The 19,470-nt window shown below is 40.5% G+C and overlaps 1 protein-coding gene across 7 annotated transcripts in view; it reads left to right on the forward strand.

The window, feature by feature from the left end:
• The first annotated feature begins 2,293 nt into the window (after window positions 1-2,293).
• Window positions 2,294-19,470, forward strand: part of FGF10 (fibroblast growth factor 10) — a 66,256-nt gene continuing 49,079 nt past the window's right edge. The window contains exons 1-3 of one of the 7 annotated variants that reach the window (XM_030005372.2): window positions 2,294-2,402; window positions 3,330-3,404; window positions 3,500-4,063. In XM_030005372.2, coding sequence (XP_029861232.1) covers window positions 3,727-4,063 — 337 coding nt within the window. In that variant the 5' untranslated portion in view covers window positions 2,294-2,402; window positions 3,330-3,404; window positions 3,500-3,726. Of the gene's footprint in view, window positions 2,403-2,426; window positions 2,915-3,003; window positions 3,241-3,329; window positions 3,405-3,499; window positions 4,064-19,470 lie in introns of those variants that run through there. The other 6 variants (XM_030005375.2, XM_030005370.2, XM_030005373.2 and 3 more) reach the window with 6 other exon arrangements.

Here is a 19,470-nt window from a genome sequence, read left to right on the forward strand (position 1 = left end):
TTTTCTTTATTTCATTCTGGATGGGTCAATGTAATTCAGCATTTATAAAACCGCAGCGCAGGAAACTTCACAGAATCTTAGAGCGCTAAAAGGCAAAACAGAAACACTGTTTTAGAAGCAGCAGGTACCATTTCTAGTCTAGGACCTGTACTGAAGGCAGCTGCTTTTCAAGTTTAGCAATGGAACAATTAATAAAGGAACCCATTAAGGTCTGATTGTTGCTGCTAAAAAGGAAGGTTGAATTTCAGTCCTTTGAAGTAACTGAGAATGATTCAGGCCTCATTACAGAGATATAATCTACATTCATACATTTATGTTAGTGATTCAAATCTATTGGGACAGATTGAATTCCGTTAAATAGTGCATCTTTCCTGTGGAACTTTTCTCAGGCTTTCTCAGGCTAACCTAAGAGGTGACTTGACAATACAAAGTAATGGGGTATTTAGGGATTCAACTGTGCTATAAAAGAAAGGGTATACAGAAGGTAGAAAAAAGAATGAGATATAATCTAAAAAGCTATGTCAGCTTTTCATTTGGACTCTGTTTTGTAAATGCCCTCCCTGTCATCACACGGGATAGAAAAGGACTCTATGCGTTGTAGGACTTTTAAGTACTGCACTGAAAATTGCACCTGCCAGAAGCAGATTTAATATGAAATTCTGGATATGTGGCTTTGTTCTTAACCAGCAGATCTTAAAAACAACATACAACCAATCACAAGCTAGAAATAGGTCTAAGCAGAGCTCTTCTTGAGTAAACTCAAGACAGTACCTATTTTTTTAACGAGCAGGGCTTAAATATATCAGCTTGACCCACAAGCTACTATTTTCTCCTGCCACCAGAGATCCTAAAATGCTGATTCGTATTCCAGTATTTTACAGGAAAAAGAGAAAAAAATGAAAAAATCTTCAAATGTATAATTTTAACACATTATAGTCATTATTTACGATTTCAGTTGTTGGAATTAAAAGAACTTCCATTTTAGAAATAACATGTTGTACCCTTCATGACCTGGACACCAAGCAAACACTGACATCAGCCTTGTAGCTCACATACATGTAAGCTGTCAGGCATTCACCAAAAAGTAGGCTTTTGCTTTTCATTTTGGTTTTATTTCTTTTATTTATTAGTTGCCACAAAAGGAAAGCCTAGATCAGATTCACAAAAATTTTTCTGAAATGCTTTGCACTCGGTGCAAATACATGCAGAATAAATACTCTGAAGTACCATAAACAACATCATAAAACATATCGATTCTAACATTAAACGGTTTCATTTTTAAGGCTGTTTAAATGCCACCCCCATAAGCTGAACACATAAATTTAGGAGCCAATTCTCTCCAGAATAAACACCATAATTGGAGATAAAAATTTCTAATTTCTGTTGTGAAGTTAACAATATATTTAACATCCTAATCTAATGAATCAGTCTAATTTTAGAACTATTTGTTCTTTTCTGCATTTTCTGTTGCTTAAATTAAGATTTACTCCAAATGCCAAATGTAATTGCATAGGCGGTTTTCCATTGCATTCCATTGATCTGTGTTATTAAAGTGCCTCTATTTCAGAAAAGTTCTGGGTTTACATATAGAGCTACTCACTGTGTTTCGGTACTGCTTCACTTCTCCGCTACTCCATTCTCTTAGTAAATGTTCCACGTACTTGCATTCCAAAACAGTTATTTTACAATACTAAACACTGAACCAAAATATAATGTCTTGCATGGTGCCCATATCCTGTCAGTCCCTGATCCCTTATTCTGGTGTTAAAAGATAGTAACATCATATGGAAGATGCCTGTTAATTACTCAGAAATTTGACAGTTCAGTGATGGGCTAGAAATATGAATCTGTCATAACTTTCAGTATGTGAAATGACAAATCCATTAGCAGGGATGGAATCAGAGGAAAAACCAACAACATATGCCCCTCCAGGAAAATAATAGCTTGAAAAATCTCTTTAAAATAGCCTTGAAAATGGAAAATTTGTTTCTTTCTGGCAAAGGAAACTGCATTAGTTTAAAAAAAAAAAGACAGCAAAATATTCAGACAGATTTTATGGGGAAACCTTTGCAATCCCAATAAAGCCCCTTTTGCTTTGAAGTCAGATGCGTGATTCAGTAAATGACTCATGTTAGCAATTAGAAAATGGTCATTTAGGGCCCTGATTTCTTTTGAGACAAGGAGGGTGAGGGTGGGGAAAGAGACACAATAAATCGTGAGAGGCTTAAAAGGAAGAGCAGGCTAAAGTGTGAACTTTTTATTTCAGCAACGGAAGCGAGAAATCAGTGATTCATTAAAGGAGGGAGAAAGACCTCCATGGAAGCTGGCAAAGACGAAGGAAAAGGAGCTAATTATGCCTCTTCCCTTTTTACTCTGACCAGCATATAATCTGCTTTTCCAGGGTCTGCCTGCAGTATATACTTCTTTCCAACCTCTCCACCCAACCCCTCCTCCAGAGGGGGGGCGGGGAGGGGGAGATCTAGCAGGCAACAAGTTCCAGGTGGCTTTCTCAAGCACTTCACTGCCAACAAAATAAAATAAAATCCTCCGCTAGAAAACAAGTTTCTTGGGGGGGGGGGGGGGGGGGGGGGCTGTGTGTGAAGGGGGAGGGAAGCCTCCCTAGAGGGGATTGGTTCAGCCTGGAAGACAGGGAAATTAGTAAAGCATGAGTCTCCAAGCCATGCTGGTGGCCGGCGCTCCGAAGAGAAGAACGCTTTAGGAGCAATTAGCAGCGAGCCGACGGCGGCGGCTGCTGCTGCCGCTGCAGCCCGGGAGGAAGCGAGGGCAGCTCCCGAGGCTCCCTCCGCAGCAGGCACCGCTCGCTCCAGCTGCAAAAGGGTTTCAGATGTCCCACCGCTGCTTGACCCCCTGCAAATAAGGGTTGACCACCAGAGGCACATCCCACCTCTGACTTGTAATCGCTGACATTTAGGCTACAGCTTCCAACCTGTTTACAACCACAGGGGGAGGGAAAGGAAAGGAAGGGGGAAGGGGGGCGGTGGGGGGGCGACAAGTTAGGATTTTTCCCTCTCTCTCCTTCTGGATGGTTGTTTTTTGGTTTTTGGGGTTTTTTTTTAAATACTGTTCCGGAGAATTCAAAGCAAAACAAAGAAACTGCCTCCTCTGGGGTTGTCAGTGAGAAAGGACGAGTTGTGCAACTGGCTTGGGATTTGCAAGGGGGTGGGGATCAGAAGAAGGTGCAAAGCCACAAAGTGTGAGTGTATGTGTGTGTGTAAAGGGGTATGTGTGAAAAATCCCTTCCAGCATCCCTTTCCGCTGGTTATTATTTAGTTTTGTTGTTGTTCACTTTGCTGTCATCTATTTTTCAGACCTTTCTGCATCTAAGATGGTGAAGAAAGGAGTGAGGAAGAGAACAAAATAACTACCGGGAAGCCTCAAACCAGGTTGGGGAGTGTGTGTGTATGTGGGGGGGGGGGGGTGGGGAAGAGAAAAAGGAAAGAGGATTAACCACAGCAACCCCCCCAAAAAAACCCAACAGCTCTTTTTTCTGAGGGAGGACTCGAAGGATTAAAAGGCAGCAACTTCTGAGGCGATTTGTCCCCTGAGTTATGGATGTTGGTGCACTTACTTCAGGCCAGATCAGAGCTCAGAGGGATCTAACCAGGAGCAGCAACCACCGGCTCTCCACTTGCCTTTTACCAGGTTTTACCCTTCCAGTATGTTTCATTCGATAAGACATTTTCCAGCGCCCAGAGTTTCAGTACAATGTGCAAATGGATACTGACAAATGGTGCCTCAGCCTTTTCCCACCTGCCTCGTTGCTGCTTGCTGCTGCTCTTCTTGGCGTCTTCTGTGCCTGTCACCTGCCATGACCTCGGCCAGGACATGCTGTCCCCGGAGGCCACCAACTCTTCTTCTTCATCATCCTCCTCCTTCCCCTCGTCCTTCTCCTCTCCTTCCAGTGCGGGGAGACACGTGCGGAGCTACAATCACCTCCAAGGAGACGTGCGCAAGAGGAAGCTCTACTCTTACAACAAGTACTTTCTCAAGATCGAGAAGAACGGCAAGGTCAGCGGCACCAAGAAGGAGAACTGCCCCTTCAGTAAGTAGCGCTCTGCCGCCGCGCTGCCGGGCAGCGGCTGCCGGCCGCCCCCAGCGCCCCGGCGGCGGCAGAGCCCCGGCCCCGGAGCCCCCCAGGCCCCTCGCTGGGGAGGGAAGGGGAGGGTGTCGCCTGGGCGGGGAGGGGGCGCGGGGCAGAGGTGGGGTGGGCTCCTGCGGGACGCCGCTCCCCGCCAGCCCGCTTCTGCCCATCTCTCCCGTTACGTTTGTTTTGCAAATGGCTTCGCCCACCACAGTTCGTCTCTTCGCCTGGCAGAAGAGCAAATTAGAAAGACTTGTAAGGATGTGGCGCGGAGCTGGGGGGGGGGGGGGGGGGCATTGTCTCCCGAATCTGAAAATCATTATCCCCTGTCATTAAAGCGCCTTGACGAGAACGCTGTATTGAAACAATGCATCGATTTCCCCCCACGCGCGCACGCACGCACGCACACACACACGCTCGTCTCCCCGAGCCGCGCAAGAGCTGTCTGCTCCGCGCTCCCTCCTCCCCGAGCCCCGAAGAGGGGCGGGGGGGGTCCTTCGGGCTGGGTTTTTGCCCGGGTTTGCTCTCCGCCGTGCGGGTGCCGTTGCGCGGGCGCGGGGAGGCGTTGCGCGGCCGCGCAGCCGCCCGCGGGGAGACGATGCGGGTGCCCGGCGCGTCCCCGGCGCCCGCCCCGCTGCTCCCCGCGCGCTGTACCGCGACTCGCTCCATGGTAAACATCTGGGGCTGGGTCCGCGCAGACCTCACACGCGTTTCATTGTCACTTTTTTTTTTTTTTTTTAAAGAAATTATTTCAAAGCAAAAGTCGTACAGCTCTTTCCATGGCTGAAGTTTCAGGCTTTTCTCTAGTACTAATTAGGCTTACAGTAATAGCATGCTTCTGGTAATGTATTTTTGGCTGTCAGTGCTAGAAACGTAACGTTTATTTGGTTTTCCTCCCTGCGTAATCTCAAATTGAAGTAACTGTAGTAATCACAATATATTGCATTGTAACTCCTACGTGGCTGCATCCCACTGCAGTAGCACGCAGAGACAGTAAGCTCTGTTATGCAACTGTTGGAGGAAACTCTCTGACTTGCTTCACTGATGGAGAACCACGTTATGGTTCTTGGGTTGTTTTGCATAAATCCAGATAAACCTGGGGATAAATCTTCTGTTAAATTAAAACAACTTAAAGTGCCTTAAGTAGATCTCTTGTTAGCTATTGTGTAAAGGATGGAGTCCTTCAGCAGGTTGCCCTGCTGTATGATAGACACCACTTAATTCAGCTGTATTTCTATTAAATACCCATAATATAGGCTTACAAACAGGGAGGAGAGGGCTGCTGTATCATATGTCACTACTCCACTTGCTCCACCTTGCAACATCATACCTTATCACACACTTAGTGTTTGTAAAAGCTTTAAATGTCGAAGCAGCTGAATCTTACCACCTTCCCTTCTGTATTTCATAGAAAGCCAAATGCTTGAAATACAGAGCTGTGATGAAGGCTTCACTTTGAATTTGTGTGGAATGAGGTCCTAGCACTGTATTTCGTAGATTACTTTTGTTTGTGGAGGGCGACAGCATCATTCCGCTAAAATGGGATTCTGAAAGCGTTGTGTTCATCTCCGAGAACATCAAGCCATTCTGTGTAGAACATTGCTGCCAAAAAGGCTATAAGCGGCCCAGTCTGACAACAGTGTATGTGGAGAAGTAACTACTTATCTAAGCAGTCCCACTTAAGCAGCAGTGTTGTTCAGTGAGTAAAGTTGCACACATGCATGAGCTTCTGTGAGATCTTGCAAAGGAGAGGTAGAATACACTGAAATGCACATACACATCTTTCTACTCTTTCAGTCTGCGTGCAAGAACAACCCCCTGCAACTATGGGGTGTGATTCTTTTTTCCTCATTTTCCAGTGGGTGCATCAGGAAGAGAACTGCCATTCTTGGTGATGTCATGGTTATTGTAACATCTGTAGAGTATCTACTGAAAGAGAGGAGAATGTAATTTGTTTCATATAAAAGTAAAACAATGCCTTTATTATACATATTTGTATCCTGTCCCTCAAGTTTATGTGCAGTGAGTAAAGAAAGGACTCCCATCATCTTAAAACTTAGAATTGGTAACCTGACTTACATCACAAAGTCAGACCTAGTGTACAACATCTTTAATACAAAACAACTAGGATCTTTTTAGCAGAATATAAACAGTTGTACGTTCTTCTTTAATAGTCATTATAATTTACAGTGTGAAATTGTGTTTTCTGTGAAAGTACATAGTTTGAGACCATTCAAGAATATATTCACTGTGCCTTTATTTCAAGGGTGTCTGCGTAGAAAAGTGTTGCAAAAGATTCAGCAAAACTATGCTTTTCATAACCTCACGTGTAGCTGTGCCATCATAATACTGCCGTAATCCCTAGCTGGACTGATTCCATGCAAATATATGGTATCTTCAAGATAGTCTAAAATGTGTAATTACATGTGAATAGATTTCTGCCACGCATAAAGGGTTAGCCAGCCAGCCCACTAAATTGTAGCCTGTTTAACATTAAAGGCTATTTAATCTCTAATGCAAGTTCCTCTTTCGAAACCATGCTTTCCTAAACAAAAAATAGTGACTATTGACACACAAGACTTTGAAATATTCTAATTTGGGGGCTAATTTTCTTTTCTCATATGCTAATGTATAAAATCCATTTATGCTGCAGTAAAGCCTTATCTGTAGGGCTGTAAGATCATGATATGTTGTGTAATTAGGCAACAGCTTTCATGGCTGGCAGCCAGTGAAGCACTGTCAAGTAAGAACAGTTGGAGAAAGTCAGAATAAACATTCAGAAAACAGAATTTAGTTTCCAGCCTTTAAATGGCAGCCTTTAAATGGCTCAAGCAGCATTCATTGATTTGCTCTATAAATATTGTGCAGAGTGCGCTAAATTAGAAGTTTACTCTGGCAGATGTTTTCCAACCTGATTGCTTGGAACTATTCCATCAGCCTTTCTGTACCTATAGGGCAATGGGAACAGAGGTGGCTTCTGACTGCTCTGTCAGGAGGCTGGGTGAACTTGCAGTATTTGGCACAGCTGGAGGATGTCTGCCACTACATAGAAGTAGGACACTTTTTAGGTTTTGTTTTATTGTTCCTTACATCTGGAAATCTGTCCTCAAAATGCAACTACTAGCTCATCCTGCAGCACCACAGCTGTGAAGTCCCTTGCCCCTGTTATTGATAGAGCTGTTTGCATGCATGAGTAAGGAGAGCTGTACTGCTTTCTGGTGACTTAGGTACTTGTTGGGGGAAAAACAAAACCAAAAAGCCTCCAAAGAGCAGTAAAAAAAGCTTTCATTATAACTTCGGATCTGGGATGACCAAGACAAGCTTAAGCCATATATTAAAATTGAGAAAGAACTGCATGTGTGCAGATCCTGACTTGACTTGCACCTGGAAAGCTTTCTTGAAGGTAATGAAAGTCTTTGGGTTTAATGGATGGCATGCATTGGGCTACATGATATAGGATAAGCTGGTTCAGGAAAACTTGACTGTATTTTTGAGTATTATACTATGTTCAATTTACTTTTAAGGCAACCGTTAATAGTGCTATGAAGCACACAGACTTCAAATTTACAGGATAGATCTTAGTAGCTGAAGAATGGTAACACAATATGCAGTGCTTAATTAGCAGCAGCTAACCTGCAGTGTGTAGGGGGAGTTCTGCCTGAGCAAGGATTGCAGAATCGGGCCGTTATTTAGGTACGTGTTTAGGGAGTGGAGTCTGTGTCATTGAGCCTGGATATTAGTGGGAAGCATTGCTGGAGCGATTCCCGCGGGGTTTGGACCAAGCAGTGCTATGCAAAACCTACGGTAGATGGCGGCACAGCCACTGTCTGGTGTCACCTCTGCTCCACATAGGTGGACAAGGAGGGGCTGAATCCTCAGCTGTATGAGCTAATTTAGCTCAAGCAAAGCTAAAAGGGCTTACACCAGCTGAGATTCTATGAATTGGTCTTCTGAGCATCCACAGTGGGTAAATCCAAACAGTGCAAAGGCACTGCAGTTGCAGAGTGAGAGTGTTTACTGGGGGGGCTAGCATTAAATCATTAGCTACTTCTCACAAGCTAACCTACCCCAGACTTTTCCCCTGAGTATGCAGTTATCTTTTATACATAACTTTAGGATCTGCTGAAGACCCTGATAGTCTTTGGTTTTGCTTTAGTTAGTGTGGGATCAGACAAGCAATATAGTGACTAATAGCAAGAAAGTTTTGAGCCTCATTCTGTAGCCCAAAAGACTATAAAGAACCACTCTAATTACTAGAAATGCTGAACATTACTACTGAGGGTTCTAAGTGTGTGCACATATACATGACAAATACAGATTTGTACTATGTATTGGGTTATATACATTAAAATAGCATTAAATGTGTTTTGATTAAGTATGCTCAGTTTGATACTCATGTTTTTGATAACACCTCAGGTGTAATAAAATCGTAAAGCTTGATAGGTACCTTAACCTCAGCTGTAGAGCTCAAACCAGATTAGAATACTTGGTAAAATATGTTCTTTTGCTACTGAACATTTTTTGTAAGCTAGCTGTTTGGGGTTATCGAATCATCATGAGCTGGTGTTTGTAAATTAATGTGAGAACTTTTCTCTGGTTTTCTGAAGACCGATCAGTAGGCATATGTGTTTTGTTGTTTTACTCCCATAGAGATCTGGTTTATTTTTTTACCAATCAAAAGACTTAAAATAGGAAATAATACTCTTTTAGTGATGTAATTTGAAACAGGTTCTTTAATATGAAATGTATAAGTTCTTATGGAGATGATTTCTCACTTTAAGTCTTTTTTTTTTTTTCTGCAGAACTCAGTTGCATAATTTATAACCAACACTATACAACCTTAGGCACTTAAGATTTATGAATGTGGAAAGAATTATACTATTTAAGGTCTACATGACACTCTCCTGTTACCCCTACTGCATTCCTGCCTTGTGGACCCTCCGTGCTGATTCTGTAGCCCTGTCATAAATCTGTTCAAAATACACAGTCGTAAGAAGACTTTTGTCTTCATAAATCCAACTTATAACCACTTGGGGAAAAAAAAAAAAAAGAAAGGAAAAAAAAAAAAGAGTTAGGGGCAATTGGAAGTTTGTTCTTCTTAAAACCTCACAGGAAAGAAACCAAGGGGCATGCAGGCTTATAGATGCCGTACTGCTGTTTTAATGGGAGGGTTCTCAAGTAGTGGCTCCGTCAAAGGTTCCTTGAAGATGGTGTTAACTCAGTGAGCACTATAGAATGTGCTTATACTTCTGAAACATCTTGGATGCATTCGCTCATAGGATAAGATCCTCTGTTTTGAAATAAGGCATTTTAAGATGACTTTCAGATGTCTTTGAGCTGTGTGTGTGAATAGGGGCCTTTTCACTTCAAATGGGAGTCAGATCAGGTCTTGCAATAGGGGAGTTTTTATTTATTCCGCAGAGCCATTCATTTTGGAAAAGGAAAAACCCTTCTACGAGCAAATCTTGTTAACCTGTGTGTCTTAAGTTAAAAATAGCAGGTACCTGTATCAACACAGGGCAACATCTCCTGTCATGGTGGATGTCTGACTTTTCCTCTGAGCAAGTAATATAATTGCACAAGGAAGATTCTAAATAGGAAAAAAAAAATCTTTGTAAACCATATTGTATTTCTGTTCTTAAGCTTAATATTTGGGATGATAGAAATAGTGTCAGCAAAGCAGAGAAATTATTTGGTCAACTTGGGAGTTGTTATAATGCCCACTTCACAGCCTGGTTTTTTTGTTTGTTTTCTCAGTTTCCTGAAGACCTTTCTGAATCTCTTACAGTCCCTTCCCCAAAACAGCACCCAGTTGAAATTTCAGTTTGCACATTTTGAGCACTTGCTGCCGCTACTTGCAGTCACCATAAGACACTGAACTACCTTACCCTACTATTCTGGGGTTTATCAACCAATGACCTCTTTGCCACTTTGAACAGCACAAATAGTTTGAGTGTTTATCAGCATTAACAAGCAATGCCAGCTTGATGAGACTGCATGGAAGAGTAATCTTTGCTTGCTTTGGGCTATGAAAACCAAATTATCAGATCAGAAATGGAGCATGCATTTAATTAATGTTAGCACACGTATGGGTTTTGGTCGGTAGGTGTGCTAGTACTGCTAGTCTAACTGTATGTACTTACCAAACAAATTCTCCTTTTACTTTGACAACTTATTTTGATGCAATATTTTAATATCTTGCAGCCTTTCATTGCCCAGATGCTTTGAACACTGAAAAGTAGTCAATGGTACTTGGCACCTAGTTCTATTAACTAGGAAGATCCTTTCCTAGCTGTATTAATTGCTTCTGTTTCTAGTGCCAATTTGTTGTAAAACATCTCTGTTAGTTACAACATAGTAAAAAGGAGACAGGAAACACGGTTACATGACTTTTCAAAAGTCAGCCTGGGAAAACTCTCTGTGTTTATGAAGAAAGTTAAAATCTTCAAGGGTAGGAGTGAGGAGGAAGTGGCTTAATCTTTAATCACTGAATGGATATTAAAACTGCATTCATTAGCTGAGTGGTTATTAAAACTGATTATGCTACTTCATGAGTACAGTGCAACCAATGAAAGTTGCAGGGGAAAGAAATGGTTACAAGTGAGCCAGGTCACACACTAAATAATGGCTTTAAAGACATTCTTTGCTTTTAAATTAGGTCACTTGTGTTCTTTCTTTGAACATTCAGTTCTAATTGCAACAGTAAATCAAAGAATACACTCAAAGTAGATTCCCATGTAAGGTGGACAACTGGACAGTGCCTTTTTACTGCTACTAACACGTGCATCCAATTACTGGTTTGATATACTCACAGTGTCAGCTGTGAAGCATTCCCCTATTTTATAGTTAGCCTAAAGAATTATTAGCCTGTCCCTTTTCACATTTACCTCTAAATAATCTGTCAGTAGTGTATGTCTTCTACAGTTAAAGAGGAATTTTCCCATGCATTGAAGCTGACTTTCAAGAAAAAGGAAATGTTGAAACTACACCAAAAAGTTTCATTCCTTTTCTCCCTCTCGTCTTCCATAATTTCTGGTGTTGTGCAAGAGAGGAAAAGGCTACGAATACTAGAAACATGAATGCTCATGAATTTTATATAAAACCAAAGATCAGATCCTTCATAAACCTTGATTTAGTAAAGCAATATGATGCCTACTCCTTTCATGGTGGAAAACATATGTGAAGGACAATAAACTTAGTTGTGTTTTTGCAGTTCCTGACTCTTCTTCCTACATGGGGAGCAGAAGTGAAAATGAAGGGGCCTGAGGATTCTAGTTGCTCTTCCTTCTTCTGCCACTGATATTAGAGGTTCAAACATCGCATAGAAATGTAAATTTTCTTTCAGGTTGCTGAAGCACATCTGCGCAGCTTTAGTCAGTGTGTGTGGGAGTTGGGGAGGGAATGCTGAAGCATTTTGGAAGCATTCAGGATGTTGTTTAATTGGAATCAAGGCATGGTACTAAGTGGAGGCTGGGTATAAATCAATGATATCGTGCCCGCATTAGAGGAAGGGGATGGGAAGTGTGATGAGTGCCAGAGCAACACTAGAAAGGATGAAAAAGAGAAATAGGGGCAGCATGTGTCATGAGTGGGAGAGAAGTGTGGAGAAGGGGAGTGTGGGTTACCCATTTTGGCAGCTCTGAACTGTCAGTGATGTTGAATTGTCCTGTCGCATCTCACTGCATCATCGGTTTGCTCACAGACTAACTTACAAAGCCATTAAGGTGCCTGTTAAATTAGTCTAAAAGTGTGTAATCGGTTTTGGGATATAAACTCTTTCCACTCCCAATTTCATTGTGTCTTCTCTGACCCTATTCTATAGATACTATTTGGTACATGCTCAGGGATTTTCTTCTTCATGTTATCCTCTTCAAGAGGATTAATAACCTGCTTTATTCCTAATGTCAAAGTCACTACAGACTACTTGCAAGCAGAAAGGTGGGCACACTTGCCCTTGGAAGTAATAAGCTATTTAAAGGAGCCACAAGCAAACCTGTGTTAAAGAAGAAAAAGTTGGGGGTTTTGGCTGGTTGGGTTTTCTTCAATTTTTCACTATGCTATTACTATACACTTTATTTGTTATGATAAACATACACCTGAAGGACATCAGGTTATCCTCAACTTCAAAGTGTTTTAATCTTTTGAGGGTGGAATAGGGTATTTTTGTGACTGATGTTTAGTGTTATCAAGTATGTCATATTTTGGAAGCTTGTCTTTAAGATTCGAAGTAGTTACATAGTTACAAGTTCATAAATTCAGTAATTTTGTTACTACACTGAGCAAGGGAATGTATGCTCTGGAATAGGATATAGGATGACTGTATTTAATGTGAAGTGGTTTTTATAAGACTGCAGTTTTAGTGCCTTCTCCTCATACATTTTAATGACATTTTAGGGGATGCTAAAGCTCCTGATATTCACTGAAAGAGACTTTTGACTTCAGCAGAACAAAGTTGTGTCTCTGTGTATTTCCTAGATACTTATGTTTTCCTTATGGTTTTCCTGGAGGTAAACATTAAAAGTGTAAACCGTGTCAATCCGAAGTACCTCCCTCGTCCACATGAAGTATCTTAGTAGCTGTGGCACCTGTTCCTTGGAGGCAAGGAAGCTAATGAAAACCTTCCTCTGAACTGTTATCTTAGCTGACTTCACTGTGCTCTTCTGCCCTGTCTCAGGGGAAGCGGGGCGGTGCACATGGCCCATGTCCTGATGACAGGACACCTTTCCTTTGTCAAAACACTAGTGCTAATAACTGCAATACAGAAATTGTGTGCTGAGGATCTGCAACTGCAAAACTAATGGTCACATGAAAAGAAGCAGCAGAAAGAGTCTAGAGATAACCACATGAGCCAAGGTGTGGCCACTTTTTGTTAGTCTGCTTCACCGTCTAGGCCTGGTTGCTCAGCTGGCTCTTCAGATGCTGAAAAGATAACCTACTCCTGTAAAAGATACATGTGTGGTTTTGGTGCTACCCTTACTGGGTAGCTGGGTCAGCAGTAGGTAGTTTAGCCAAAGGGCTGCGCTAAGGCACCACTGTGTGTAAACTCGACCAGAAAGTTAGTACAAGCTGAGTTTTGCTGGTGTTTCTGAGGTACAACCAGACATCCAAACCATTGCAAGCTCTTTAAATTATCACTTTACCTGGTTCTGGCAGAAATAGCTTGAAAAGTGAGTAGCATGTGAGAAATGGAAGGAAGTTGTGATTGTTTCAGCTTCTTACAGGTGAAGATGCTGGGTGAAGGCACATGTTGTGAAAGTACACCAAGTATTATGAACAGTAATGTTTGCTGTTAAAAGCTAACGTCTGTTAGCTTTTATTCACAGACTAGCATCACCTTTGCTTCCAAGCATCCCTGAGTGCACACAAGCAATGACTCCTTAGGGCAATGCATAGTTTAAACCACTTAAGCAGCTAAAACAAAATTTACTAAGGTTAGAACTGGGAAGTGCAAATTATGCCCTTTCTGAGGCTCAGAAGTGGATTCAATTCAAGCAGTTTTGCTGCTTCTCTTGGGTTTTGCTTTGTGGGCAGCCCTAGTCCTAGGCCAAGGGGGATGAAGGGAGATGGTGAGATCATGCAGACTGGCAATTCTATCCATCCTGGCAGTGATGATGATTTCCTATTGCCAACATACAGTGGGAGACACTGCAGGACAGGAGGAGGGAGACAATATTAACAAAAATCTCTGCTTGAAGTACTATGTAGTGAAATGAACCATTTCTCTCAGCTTGATGTGCCTGAATAATCTGAGGAGTGGTAATTGGAACCCAGTCTGTACATGCCCTACATGGCATTTAGACTATGTCACAGCTATGTATTACTTAGTTATTCCTTGGTACTTCCTCTTCTCATTGCATAAGCCAGTCAAGAACAGCAACTGCCAGTGCTTCAAAGCTGGTAATTGTGTTAAGGAGCTACAAGACTGGACCCACTGGCATTGCTAAAAACATTTTGAGATCACTGTATGGAAGACACAGAAAGATTACTATTAGTAAATGCAGTGTGTAAAATACCTTGCTATAGGGCTTTGGATGAGGAAATGCATTTCAGCTGGATGGTATACCTCACAGAGCAGCTACTCCATCAAGGTTCCAACTAAATAAGTTGAGAAAAAAAAGGTCCAACACCAGCTTTCATTGTAGAAGAGTTTGTGGGGTTTTTTGAACTTTAGAAAGATTCTTAATGACTACAATGGATTTTTTTTTTTTTTTTTTTTTTTTTTTTTTAATCAAAAAAAGACTGGAACACATAAGAGCTTGAATAATGATACAGGATTGTAGGACACTAAAGGCTCATGTCCTTCACCATGTGCTGTGAAGATACCCTGGGCATAAAGGGAGCTGGGGGACTCTTCTGAGTTCCTCATGCTCCTCCTGCTGATGGTCAAGCAACACAGAGGAGGAATCTGCTTAAAGGGAGAGGGAAGAATATTGAACATTTTGGCACAATGATAGTCTGCAGGAACTAAACTTTGAGTATAGGGAGTGCCATAAAGTGTTAAGTATTATGAAATATCAGGTCCTATATATGTTTGTTATCCATTGTACCCCCAAATTTATAAATGTATTAGACTGTAATCTCTCTTTGGCTCTTTGCTGCTTATAAAATGAGGATAGTAATACTTCCTACATGAGCAAAGGTGTTATGAAAACAAATTATTTGTGAAACACACCAGTAGCATTGTGATGAGTGCCAGGGGGAAAAAAAAGCCCACCCTGAGGTTAATCATTCTCTTTTTACAGAAAGGTTTGGGTATAAGGAATAGCAAGGGCAGTTTTATCCTCTTATAGAACAGGACAGAGTAGGCTACTTATTAACTCTAGCAGACTTAGATGTTTGTCTTTTGCCTAGAAAAAAGATTCCCCAGAAAAAAAAATATTCTATAGTCTCTCTTGCAAGCAATCTGTTAAGATAACTCAACAAATTTTTTGCATAGCATAATACAAAAGTTAATGGCAAGATAGCTCTTAACCAAACAGCATGGGAGTAGGTGCAGATTGGATCTGTCCTGTCAAGCTGACTATAGATCTGGTTGTGCAGCATGAACATTATAGTCACAAGTGATGTCAAAATTTATTTTGCTTTAAAGATATGAGCATTAGGATGTTTCAGCTTAAGGATCTATATAATTTCTGTGATTAAACAGTTAAAATATAATTGTGATTTCACTCTCTTCTCTTTACTGTCAGGCCTATCCATCGAAGAGATTTGAGCATGATCTCCACCTAATATTTATTGTATTTGGCCCTATTATGTATTTTTGGGACTGCTTTAATTTCCCTGAAATGCTCTCTATGTGTTGGAATTAAACTACTGGAATTATTTGTTTGGTTTTTATTTCTTTTCCTACCATTTTTTTATTATTGATACTTCCCCTTTAGTGTCACAGACGTTATTCTTTCAGTTTAATTTATTAGTGTTACTTTTACATGTCACAACTTCTCTTTGAAATGACGGCCATCTAAGTTAAAGTCTTTTCAACTTCAGTGAAAACACATATAATGAGGCTGACACTTGGCTCATGTGGTATTAATCTGGTCTCTTGGTCATTTCTTCTGTGTCTCCTGCTGCAGTCTGCTCTCAAGAAGACATATCTGCAGCTGGGGAGTACATAAGATTAACTTCCGCCTCTCTGTGGCTTCTTGCCTCAGACCACACACCAAATAATTCCTCAAAGCATTATCCAGATTTGCTCAAAATTCACCATGCTTGCTTTATTCCTTCAGTTCTGCCACACATGCATTTGTGGACTCTGCTTGCAGCTGATTCTGCTTATGAAACAGGAAACATTTTGCAAAGATGAGGATTTGGAGACAAACACTATTGTAAAATATCGAAAACACTATTGTAAAATATCGATAATAATTTTTCTGTGGAACTCTTCCATTTTTGGTTTTGCTGATTTTATAAATGTACACAGTAGACCATAAAGGTCAGCAAGATGTAACCTTTTTGTTTTCAACTGTAGTCAGGGCATAACAAAGACTGATGTAGCTTTTCGGTACAGACTGAATTATAGCAACTCCTGTCTCCAAAATGAAATTTGAAAAAAGCAAACCACAGTACTTATATTCAGGAAGATCTTTAGTGCTGTCTGAACTCTTAAATTCAATAAAGCTACAAAAAAATTGCTACTGTGCGGGTGGAGGAAATGTTAGTCAGCTTTATTATCCAGGGACCTCCAAACCTTAATCACAGTTTAAAATCCTTAAAAAGGGAGCTACAGATGTGAGGAGTACAAGTACCCATGCTCACACACCAATGCAGACTCAAGAAGTATCTGTAATGATGAGCAGGAAAACCAGTAAAAACATCTAACTACTTTCTGTTACCTTGTGCTTAATACAAGAATTTACAGCTGAGGTTACCAGACTCTTCTTATTAAGTCCATAATGGGGGTGGGAACATAATTTTGGTGCTTAAGCAAACTTCAGTCTGGCATTTTCTAATATTCTTATTGTTGGTTTTTCAACTAAGTATTTTTTCATGCTAGTTTCAGAGTCTTTCTGCTTTTCACAGTAGCCAGTCATAAATATACATATATATATATATATATAAGCTCTTCATTTATAGATGTGTTTTGTGCACCAAGCTATGGAAGTTCTACATGCAAAACTCTTCTTACACTCTCACAGGCATACTGATAATGCAAGAGTAGATTGCATGATGATGCAATAAGGTGAAATTTCCAAAGAATCTGTAAGGGCCCTAACTGAGGAGCACACATTTTTCAGGTGTAATCTTTGTGCAGCTATTGCTGTGAGCACTACTGAGTTTATGATGTGAAAGCTCTCATAATGTGAAACGTCTTGAGAATATGTAGAAATCTGTGTCATTATTACAGTATTTGGACACATTAGATTAATGTCTTCAGGAAGACCATAACATACGCTTTACCTAGCAAAGGATGACAAATGTTAGAGACTTCTAGATATCTAATAATAGTTTCAGAGTTTATTCAGTTAAAGAACTTATCTCATCCTCTTGTTCCAACAAATACCTTGCTAATGAATCCTAGTTAACATGACCTTGTAGCAGAGTTTTTTGCTGTTGCCTTTTTTTTTTTTTTTTTTGCATTCCTTATCCAAATGGTGGATTTGTTTTCTGATTTTGAAGGAGAGCTGATACTCACAAGTCATATGTCACAAGCCACTAAAAGTGTCAAAATCTTACAGCAGGCCCTTGGTGGCTTGTTAATCTCTCCTTCCCCCCCCCCCGCCCCTCCTTTTTTAAAGGAAACAGACTAATTCACTTAAATATAATGAGAGCCATGCTTGCCATAGCCTACTTTTTAAACAGCATCAGCCCAAGTAAGATCTGTCTTATTTCTTTGCCTCCTTTTCTTGGCTCCAACAATTAAACACAAAGCTGAAAAATACAGATTTGTATGGCAGAGCTATTTCATATGTCAAATGAGAAGTGGAGGCTGTTGTTTTCATAACAGAAAAATATGCAAGTGTTAGGGCAGGGAAGTGTTTCTTTTCCTTTGTGCCCCTTCTAAATTATCATCAGCAACATGCAAAAGATAAACCTGTATGTTAAATAGGGAGACCAGATGTATGTTTAACCTCTTGCCCTCATTTTTCTAATTGGCTTCCATTAGGAACAAAAAGTTGAAATATCTCTAAACAAAAATAACTGATATGGTAAGGTGAACTTTTCAACTGGATAAGAGCTCTTTAGAAAAAGACAGTATTACAGAGTCCTGTGTCAGGCCAACAGACTGTTTTCCTGTAGTGATACATCTATACTCGGAACAATAACTCCATGTTTACTTTTGATAAGTAGTGGCAGAAAGTTTGTTGAGTTGCAGCAAAAATGAAAGTAACAAGTAGTTAAAATTCTCATGTGTTAAAGAAATTCTAGAAATATCGTGCTACAGATGTTAGGTTTGCTATTCAGTGTTAGACTTTTTTACCTCTACAGACATTAGCTAACCAAATGTTGAAATATGGCTGTGTTATTTTCCCCTTCTTCAGAGACAGGGACTGAGGCAGAGAGTTTAAAGACAGGGATTTTATCTCATATCTTTATTCAAGCTTATTCCACCATAAATCCATTGACTGATGATTCTACTCTGTTCCTTGTTTTGTGTTCACAATACAAAGGATGATATTCATGTTCTTAATAGAAATGGGAAATGAAGGGTAAAGTGTAATACTGTTTTGTATAGCAGAGTATGTCTCCAACAGAGACGTACATGTATGACAGACTAAATGACAACTTTAACACTAGTTAAAGGTACAGGAAGTAGGAGAAAAGTCTACAGAAGTGACTGAAAAGAGCCAATAGGCAATTCTGTCTAAAGACAGAAGTACTGGAAAGTGTCTTCTCTTGGTAAAAATGCCCGTCAACGAGTAGAGTCAAGAAAATTGGCAATGTTTGAAAATGAGTTGTCCTTAATGAGCAAAGCTAGGAGCTTCTGGGAACCCATAACCTATCCTGTGGAAGAGTTTGGGAACTGAATTTGTTTAATCATGAAAGGTAAATGTTTTAAGTGCTGTTAATGTATTCACTACAGATACCAGCTGGAGAAACTCTGTCCTTTTGGAAGTGCACAGTCTGAAAACCAGCAGATTTTTCATATGGATTCTAAATTCATAATTTTAATTGCTTCCTTCTCATATTGTTAAGCTTTTATGAATGAGTTAGTGTTTAGGAGAGATTTAACTAAAGAAAAGGTATTCACCTGGGAACAAAAGGAAATTGCCTAGAGAAGGGCAGAAGAAACAGGTCTGACATCGAAAAAATGAAGAGACAATTGCAGTCAGGGAATCACTACCAGAAGTGGGTGAGTAGAGGAGAAGCTCTCTAGCAATTTGTTCTAACTCCTCTGCTGGAGGTTACTAAATCTCACCAGCTCATGTTAGCATTCCATAATCTCCCCCATGCAAAATCACACATCTTAGCTTTACTGGCTTAAATACAAGGTTTCAGCCATCCTGGCTGATATTATCTAAGCAAGTGTACGAGAGCAGCTAAGCCCCGTCTGGGGAAATCACATAAAGGCTGGCTGGTGTAGATTTTTTTTTTTCTTTTTTCCTTTAGTCATGATTCATAACAGGGATGCAGGATGTTTTAGAAGGGAAAAAAAGTAAAGGGAGTGTTAAAAGGACTGACATTTGATATAAAATCACCAAAATAATTTAGACTTTGAACAGAGAGGATGGAGTTTCGACCCTGTACCTAAGTGTAGCAGTCCAGGATCTCAGTTATGCATTCGTCATATATCTCTGAAATTGGAAATGTAAAGTAGCCTATTTATTCACACTGTGATTTCAATTTCTATCAAGAGTATCGTTTCAGCACCTTATAAAAGTAATAATACCACCTTAGTACGTAGTCCAGAAGAAAATACCAGTTGATTT

The sequence above is a fragment of the Aquila chrysaetos genome, chromosome Z (genome assembly GCF_900496995.4).
Source record: "Aquila chrysaetos chrysaetos chromosome Z, bAquChr1.4, whole genome shotgun sequence".
Lineage (NCBI taxonomy): Eukaryota > Metazoa > Chordata > Aves > Accipitriformes > Accipitridae > Aquila > Aquila chrysaetos.